At 32.3% G+C, this 8,993-nt stretch overlaps 1 protein-coding gene and 1 long non-coding RNA gene across 2 annotated transcripts in view; both read left to right on the forward strand.

The window, feature by feature from the left end:
- Positions 1 to 1,016, forward strand: part of LOC107663515 (uncharacterized) — an 11,784-nt gene extending 10,768 nt beyond the window's left edge. The window contains exon 3 of the long non-coding RNA XR_001631346.1: positions 930 to 1,016. This is a non-coding gene — a long non-coding RNA (uncharacterized LOC107663515). The remainder of the gene's footprint in view (positions 1 to 929) is intronic.
- A 25-nt stretch (positions 1,017 to 1,041) lies between these two features.
- LOC107663652 (tyrosine-protein phosphatase non-receptor type 4-like) overlaps positions 1,042 to 8,993 on the forward strand; it is a 36,951-nt gene continuing 28,999 nt past the window's right edge. The window contains exons 1-10 of the mRNA XM_016453894.1: positions 1,042 to 1,072; positions 1,136 to 1,236; positions 1,687 to 1,729; positions 1,823 to 1,901; positions 2,707 to 2,751; positions 2,842 to 2,894; positions 4,699 to 4,819; positions 5,034 to 5,121; positions 6,658 to 6,671; positions 6,773 to 6,841. Coding sequence (XP_016309380.1) covers positions 1,042 to 1,072; positions 1,136 to 1,236; positions 1,687 to 1,729; positions 1,823 to 1,901; positions 2,707 to 2,751; positions 2,842 to 2,894; positions 4,699 to 4,819; positions 5,034 to 5,121; positions 6,658 to 6,671; positions 6,773 to 6,841 — 644 coding nt within the window. The remainder of the gene's footprint in view (positions 1,073 to 1,135; positions 1,237 to 1,686; positions 1,730 to 1,822; positions 1,902 to 2,706; positions 2,752 to 2,841; positions 2,895 to 4,698; positions 4,820 to 5,033; positions 5,122 to 6,657; positions 6,672 to 6,772; positions 6,842 to 8,993) is intronic.

The raw sequence follows: 8,993 nt of genomic DNA on the forward strand, positions 1-8,993 counted from the left end.
AAAATGAATAAACAGCTTGAATATTCGATTTCTACATGTGGGCGGGAATTAAACGCCTCTTTCTGCTGATTGGTCAGCCGAAGATCAAAGCAGTGCATTCTGTTGTTCTATTTATTTTCAAAGGCATGACATTTTGTAGTTATTTTGAACGTAACGTTACACAATTAAAAATATACATTTTACCATAAATGACGAGTATTAAGTTATTTCCCTTCGATGGGGGAAAAAATCCAAGTGAACATCAATCAGTACTCAATATTAATTTAAACTGCTTTAAATATGACTGCTGCTTATTTCCTGTGCACCGAAAAACGAAAATTTAAGCTGAATTCTCATTTTTCGTTTTTTGGAGAAAAAAACCCCAAAAAGGAGCCGTTTTCTCATTTTTATACTTTCAATATTAAATCAAAAAACGAATGATACACGGCTTGTTTTCATTTGTTCCGATTTGGTTTTTGTTTTGGTAGTTCTGGTTTGTTTGTTCTTTTCTGGTTTGGTGTTTGGATTTGGTTTGTTCTGATTTGGTTTTTGTTTTTTTTGGTTTGGGTTGGTTTGTTTTGTTTTTTGTTTTGTCTTTTTTCTAGTTTGGTTTTTGTTTGTTCAGATTTAGTTTTTGTTATGGTTTGTTCTGGTTTAGTTTTTTTTTTCTGGTTTGTTTTATTGTTTTGTTCTTTTTTCCTGGTTTGGGTTTTGTATTGGTTTATTTTGGTTTGATGTGTTCTGGTTTGTTTTGGTTTTTGCTTTGGGTTTTTATTTTAGGTTTAGTTTTTGTATTGTGTTTTGTGCTTTTCCTTAGCTTTAGCTTTGTGTTTTGTCTTTTGTGTTTTTTTTTAATGTTTTAATATGTTTTCTTGTGTTTTTATTTTGTGTGCTTTCTTTTATTTTTAACAGTCCAGAACTGATATCAAAACACGTTCTGTCTCTTGTAGAAGCAAGATCAGGGGCGGATCTTGTTGGACGTAGTGTATAAACACTTGGAGCTGACAGAGCGAGACTATTTTGGCCTTCAACTTGCAGACGACTCTTGATACTGGTCTGCGCATGACTGTAGTCGCTGTAGTCTGCTTATTGAGTTTATTTAACCCATCGCAATTTATTGGAACTGTGTGAACTAGAGTGACTACTCACCTTCAAGATCAGGGGCGGATCTTGTTGGACGTAGTGTATAAACACTTGGAGCTGACAGAGCGAGACTATTTTGGCCTTCAACTTGCAGACGACTCTTCTGACAGCCAGGTAGATGCTCACCTGTCACTCAGTTGTTGCCATCGGCAACAGATCACCCATAAACCCTTGTTCATTCAAGCAGCACAACATGTCAATCTGAAAATTTGTATTTTTTGCATAACAGCAATAAGAAAGATGCAAAAATATTATCCCATGAACCTTGTTTATTATTTATAGTGAGCAGTTTGGCAGTTATTTTGGTTTCTACACACACAGTGTCAGTACAAACAGGAAAGTTCATTCTAAGGTCACATAATGAAATGCTGATTTCTGTTTCTGCTCGTAGTAAAACGAGGTGAATGTTTAGTTCATTGCATTTGATGTTGTTCGGTTTTGATTTGTCGAGCAGATTTGGTGACTTTCACATTGCTGAGCTGATACTTTTAGCAGTTTGTGTGTTCATCCTGAAAATATTGAGTAGAAAGTGTCCTAAATTTTGGTTATGACCGTGTGTTTCAGAGGTGGCTGGACCCAAACAAACCTATTAGAAAACAGCTCAAAAGTGGGTCATGTTTTACAATTTTTAAAATTTGAAGGTGTTTGTTTTGAAGTGTCAGAATAAAATGTTCTGATTGTAATTATTTTTCATTTTTAGGGCCGTCTCCACATAATCTGAGGTTTAGAGTGAAGTTTTTCGTGAGTGACCCTAGTAAACTACAAGAAGAGTACACAAGGTATAGTTTAGTTTTTTTTTTTTTTTTTAACATTTCTCCACATAAGCTGTGCTGGGTCGATTACTTACAAATTGTAGTCTGTTACTGATTACAAATTACATGATAAAAATTATAATCACTAATGTAATCTAGATTACTCATTTTAGGTAATGTATTGTGACTACTTTTGGTTTACTTCTAGTACTTTTGACCTAACTTGTTTATACCTTTAAATGGGTTTATACCTTTAAATAACAAATAAGCTAAAAGAAATAAAATGAATGACCATTAACCGACATGAGAGTACATGCAAATGTATTGTTAAATTACTGAAATACTAATTCACTTTAAATATGAGTAAATATTTAAGGTCAGAGGGGTTTGACTAGCAAAAAAGTTTGGGAATCCCTGTGTCACATAAACAATTATTTATAAATTTGGAAAGAGCAATGACATTGTCAAAGTCTTCCAGGTTTTAAATATTTTGTTTTTCATTATATTTTTAATAATTTACAGCCATTGTGTGAATACTTTAAAATCATGTAATCCATTAAAAAGTAACTGTAATCTAATAATGAGTATTTAAAAACATAATATAATTACAAGCACTACATTTTTGGAATCTGATTATGTAATTCAGATTACATGTAATCAGTTACTACCAAGCTTTGCACATATGACAAGTAAAATTCTAAGTATATTATATCATTTTATTACGTAACTTAACTTATATCTGTGTAAATAGTAAATAATAACAAATTTTCTCTGTCTGGATGATTATTACGGAACTACAAATTATTTTGTTTGTGATATTTATTTGTTGCAGGTATTTGTACTTTTTGCAACTGAAGCAGGATATTCTGAGTGGCAGGTGAGCTTATACTATTTATTTATTAAAACTATGTATTTTTCCTCCAAAAGCAAATCTCATATAACACTTTACTTTCTGCTTCTCTGCTAGACTTCCTTGCCCACAAAATACTGCAGTTCTTCTGGCTTCTTATGCTGTTCAGGGTAAGTATTACAGCTTATTTTTGCACTAACAATTAGTGGTCCTATGGGTTTTTCAATGCCAATGTCTATAAAGCATTGTAATAGCAAATAAACATGAGGAATCTGTAATGAGGTTTTATGTTAATCAGGCTTTTTTTATTTTAAATGTTAAAGCTGTAATGCATTATCCTAAGTATGTACTTGCAATCCGTGATGGTTTACACGTCAGTTTGAATTAAGCAGATTTTGAGGACTGATTGCAAACTCTCTGACCTGTGCGTTTGTTTGGCTGGTGATATAACCATCCGCACAGGATGAACAAAAGCTTTGCCAAATAGTCCATGATCTGCCTTTTGTCTCTTTCCTGTCCCTGTCTGACCCATTTTCAGTAATAAGGCTGAAAATTTATGATTTATTACATAATTAACAATCTGTTGTGGTAACCGGGCATGTTACACTCACCACAGCTGGTGTGTTTTACTAGTAGCTTCACATTTGATTATTATGGAATGGCATAACTTATGGCATAAGGTTCCTGTTTTTGTTAGGTTTTTGCTATTGTATAATTTTGTATTCATTCTTGGCTTTAATTTTATTTTTTTTAATTGGCGGTTATTGGTGGTTTTGTTGTGCACACTCATTTCTGCCTAGTTTTCATTTTGATGACCTATTTAGTGCTGACTTAAAAACTACTAAAATAATGATACAAATAATTTAATAACACTGTTAAATTTAATTTCTAAAAGAATATCTGTCTTATTCTTTAATTCTTCAAATTATAGTGTTGAGATAAATGTACTTACTGTACAACTTTTTTTCTTTTGAGAAAATTGTACAAAATGATTTAATGCTACAAATTATAATGTTAAGATAAATATACTTGCAACTTTATTTTTAGTGTTTGCATTTTGTGGAGAAAATTGTATAATTGTTTGATGCTTCAATTTACAGTATAATGTTCAGATAAATGTTCTTGCAACATTTTATTTTTTGTGGATTTCTTGAGAAAAATGTACAAAATGGTTTAATTCTTATAAATGTAATAAATTTTATTTGTTTTTTTTTAGAAAATTGTACCAAATTAATGCTTTAAATTATAATATTGAGATGAAACATTAAAAATAAAGAGTCAAGTCGATTTATCTCAACATCATAATTTGAAACGTTAAACAATTTTGTAACAATAAATGTACTTGTGATTAAATTTTTTTTTTTGAAGAAAATAGAGATAAAACACTAAATAAAGTTGCATGTCAATTGATCTCAATATTATGGTTTGAAGCATTAAACAATTTTGTCCAAATTCTCTCAAATGAAAAAGAACAAAGTCGGAGGGACATTTAAGATTTTTTTTTTTTTTTTTTTTAAGAAAAAACTAGTTTAATGCTTCAAATTATGATGTTAAGATAAATGAACATGCAACTTTATTTTTAGTATTTTTAAATTTTTGTGAATTTTTTACAAAATTGTAATACATAATAAATGTTAGATTAATATATTAATTATTAGTAGTATTTATTGTTAATTTTATTAGGTTTATGCAACAACATGAAATATTTTTTATGTAAATTATCAACTTGTCAGTATCATCAAAATGTTAATTTTGCGGGAGGAAAAAAGCTTGGGAATAACTTTCAAACTATTTTAAGAAAGTTAACGGTTTTCAGTTTAATTTCTGTTGAGTTTCCAGTGGACCGAATGAGTGCTCACTTAGATCATGAGGAAACTGGAAGTCTGACTCTTTGAAAGGGTGAAGGACACATTGCCCCGTGTCTCACGCTGACGTACATGCACACATGGTTTCTTGGCCTGTTTTGTGTTTCAGCTGAGCTGGGGGACTACAGTCACTCCGAACATTTGCCTGGGTACCTCTCCGAGTACAGCTTCATTCCCAACCCACCGCAGGACTTTGAGAAAGAGGTTGCCAAACTTCACCAAGAGCACAAGTAAGAGACGCCAGACATGTCCATGAAATCCTCCAGTGTGTTAAAGATTCTTATATTTAACTGAGTGTCAGCGGAGACTGAGGAACAAAGGGTCACAGCTGAGCACACACACACACACACACACACACACCCCACACACACACGGACAGATTTGTGGAACAAGGCGGTTCATTGTTTGTGGATCTGTGAGATTGAGTCTCTCTCTCTTATGCAGTGGACTCATACCAGCTCAGTCCGAGTTTAACTACTTGAATGCTGCACAGACGCTGGAGCTGTATGGCGTGGAATTGCACTATGCTCTGGTGAGTGACTGGCCCATCTTACCCCGTTGTCTGCCCCTCGTGTTTCATATATACTGCAAACAAACACTAGAGGCTTGATGATGTCTGCTTTCGCTTAAAACTAGGGATGCACCCTTGTTTTCTTTCATGTTTTGCTTTATTTGGGTTTTTTGTGTTATTTTTTATTTTTTTTTAAGTGTTTTATTTGTTTTTTTGTTTTCTTAGTTTTTTTGTTTTCTTTTCTTTTTAATGTTTTGTTTTTTGTTTTGTTTTGTTTTTAGTGTTTTGATGCTTTGATTTTGTTTGTTTTTAGTGTTTGTTTTGTTGTTGTTGTTTTTGTGATAATAAATCAGTGTAGTTCTTCTTCAGCAATTAAAGGGGTCATATGATGTTGCTAAAAAAAACATTATTTTGTGTATTTGTTGTAATGAAATGTGTTTATGCGGTTTAAGGTTCAAAAAACACATTATTTTTCACATACTGTATATTATTGTTTCTCCTCTATGCCCTGCCTTTCTGAAATGCGTCGATTTTTACAAAGCTCATCGATCTGAAATGCGAGGTGTACGCTGATTGGCCAGCTATCCAGTGCGTTGTGATTGGATAATTACTGATTATAATGAGTTATACTGTCTTTTTATGCGTTGCGTTGCATCGCGCCGCGTAAACATAAAACCATGTCTGCATTTGTGATCGGAGAAATGACAAACAACAAGCGCTTATTTATTAGAAACCTTGCACTTTTCTACTCCGTTTTAAACAGTGTTCTTGTATTCAAATTAAGCACGGTCCACTGCTGCACACGTGCCACAATATCGATACAGGGCCAGCTGTATCGATACTCGTATCGTCAAATCTCTGTGACGATACATCGTCGTATCTATGTATCGAACACAGCACTAGTATGTAGTGGATATATGAGCAGGCCATGGCACCCCAGTCTTGTTACACTTGTGGTGTTCCCACTCAAAAATGACCAGCCTACAAAAAATTGCTTATAAAAATTTCTTGTTATTCCAAATACCAAATATTGGATTCAGTGTTTTTAGCTTGTTTTCTTTCACACAGTTTTGTATTTCTTTTTTGGAACTGATTGATCATAGGCTTCACTGATCTGAGCTTATGGACTTCAGTTTTTGAGTGAACATCGTCGAAGTTATACACAAATTATGTTTTTTCTTCACTCAAAAACATGCATAAGCTTGGGTCAAGCTTAGATTTGGTGACAATATAGAATAACTAGAGCAATTTTTATAAATTTTTGACCAGAAACATCAAATTAGGTAAAGGATTTTCAGTGCAAGTCAAGTACGTAAAGTATGTTAAGTAAAGTTAGTTAGTACAATATGTTAAGTAAAGTTAGTATTTTTAGTAAGTAAAGTATGTTAAGTAAAGTTAGTAAAGTATTTTAAGTAATTTTGCTTGTATAAAATGTTTTGAAACTGCAAATGCATACATATCAAAATATCATACTGAATTGAATTGAAAAGCTGAAAATTATAAATTTAAGCTATATCACCTGCCACTATTAGCAATTTATTGGTTGTGTTTCTCAAGTTTTGCTCACGACTGTAAGTCATTTTGTCAACTGTTGCACAGTTATCTCTCGTGATTCTTGCACAAATGTAGTTTTGAGAGCCGACAGTGACACTATGTTCTGGATTTTTTGCAGTGGTAGGACAGAGGTGCAGTCTGTACAGTACGGAAAGGAAAGAGGCAACAAGAACAGAGTTTTTGCAAGGTAACACATTTTTAATAACCAATAAGCGGGGGAATTCTGTGCAAGCAATATGCGTTATGTAACAATTTGGAAGTAAAAAGTTATCCGGTAATAATACTTAACTATTGTGCTTATTTGTTCACAGCAGTGTTATTTTAGTATCTTTGAGAATTTTTATTAGTATTTTTAAATCGTTTTTATTTTGCATTTTAAATTCAATTAGTTTTTTTTTTTTTTTTTTTAATGTCTACACAGTTTTCAATATGTAAGCTTTTACTTATTAGTATTTAGTTTTTCATTATATCAAGTTAAAATAAATGAAAAGAAGAAATGTTTCCTGGGCAACTGGATGATTTTTTTTAAATATTTGTTTTTTTATGAGTTTTTTATATTTTATTTTGTCTCTGTTAATGGTTTATTTGATAAAAATATATATTTTTATATTTCTATGGTTTTGGTTCTAGTTAACTATAAAAGCCCTGGTTCACCACACTATAGACAGTGACGTGGATATTTATCGTGGTTACATCGGCTATATTTAGTACTTATATACTATGTATATAGTATATTTATATACATATATTTAGTATGTATGTGTGTACGTGTCTGGGTGTGTTGCATTATGGAAAGGCTCGCGCCTATCTCGATCCCTGTGGTGTCAGTGTGTATGTGTTTGTGTGGTCAGATGTTCTCAGAACGACACCCAAACACAGGAAGTGTAAGCAGGGCTGTGTAGCGCACGGCTGTGAAGGGCGTGCACATGTTTGTGAAAACACACTCAGACGTTTGCTTCGAAGATGCTGAGGCTGAAAGTTAAACTACGGTTTATGGTTCATCATACTTCTAGGAGGTATTTCTTTTCAACTACGCCGACCTTTTCTCTGTGAAGGGTGCGATAATTGTGTAAAGTTTGACACATTGTTTTTGAGGAATATGTTTGTGGTTTTTAAGGGCAATGTGTACGAACATCACAACAGGAAAGAGTAAACTAGTGTTGGTGTATTGCTTGCTACTTTTTTCTGATATTTTCATTGGAAAAATATGTTACTTTTTACATTTTACGTTCATGGTGGTTTATGTAAATTCTAAGAAATATCGCAGAATGACTTGAAATGGAAATGTTTTTCATAGTATTTCTAAAATGTACGAAATCCAGTAAGTTGTGTTTCTTTACGTTTGAGGAATGTTTCAGGGCACTTTGAAAGAAAATGTTCAGGATTTTTAGACATAGCATGTGTACAAACGTAGCAGAAAAACATGTTTGTTTGTTTCACGTTATAAAACAAAAATCATTGTATTATCTGCCGTGCTGGTTTACATAAATGTTAAAAAATATATAAAAAATGGGGTAAAATGGGTGTGTTTTCTAAATATTTGAATGAAATTCATTAAGATTATTTTCTTTACTTTTGAAGAATGTTTCTGAACAGTTTGTTCAAAAATTTCAGAAGTAGCAACCATCATAAAAGGAAAAAGTTTTTTTTTTTTAAGCTAGTGTTTGTGTAGTGCAACTACAATAATCTAGTATGGTTCTTTAATGAGTGGCTTAGTGTAAGTAGGGATATGCCGGTATCAAATTTTCATGTTGCGATTAATTGCTAATGCTTTTATCACGGTATGCGGTATTATCACGGTATTTGAATTTAGTTTAAAAAAAAAGTGCTGTCATAATACAGTATAACAGGTTTAATAACTTTTTTCTTATAACAAAAATAACTGAACATTTAAATGCAATAAAGCAATACAGAAAATGTATAAAGTTAAAAGTTTTACACAGATTAAAGTGCAAAAGAACTATAAAGACCAATAGGTATCACTTTACAATAAGACCTCATTAGTTAACCTTAGTTAATGCACTAACATTCACAATGAGCAATAGCTACATTTGCTACAGAAGTTATTAATCTTTGTTTAAAAAATACAAGTCTTAGTTCATGTTAGCTCATTAAATAACACCGTTGCAATTTTCGATTTTAACAACGTGTTATTAAATATTGTAATTACCTAAGATTAATGAATGTTCAGAAGAATTTTTCATTGGCAGTTTGTTAACTAATGAATTCGCATGCGATATTTAACGCGCATCTTATCAGTAAAGCCGGTTCTGTAATCAGCGGTAAATCTCCATCACCTGCGTGCTTTCACATTGAGCAGCATTAACTACACAGAGCCG

This window comes from Sinocyclocheilus anshuiensis, unplaced genomic scaffold, assembly GCF_001515605.1.
Source record: "Sinocyclocheilus anshuiensis isolate Anshui unplaced genomic scaffold, SAMN03320099.WGS_v1.1 scaffold77, whole genome shotgun sequence".
In the NCBI taxonomy this organism is placed as follows: domain Eukaryota; kingdom Metazoa; phylum Chordata; class Actinopteri; order Cypriniformes; family Cyprinidae; genus Sinocyclocheilus; species Sinocyclocheilus anshuiensis.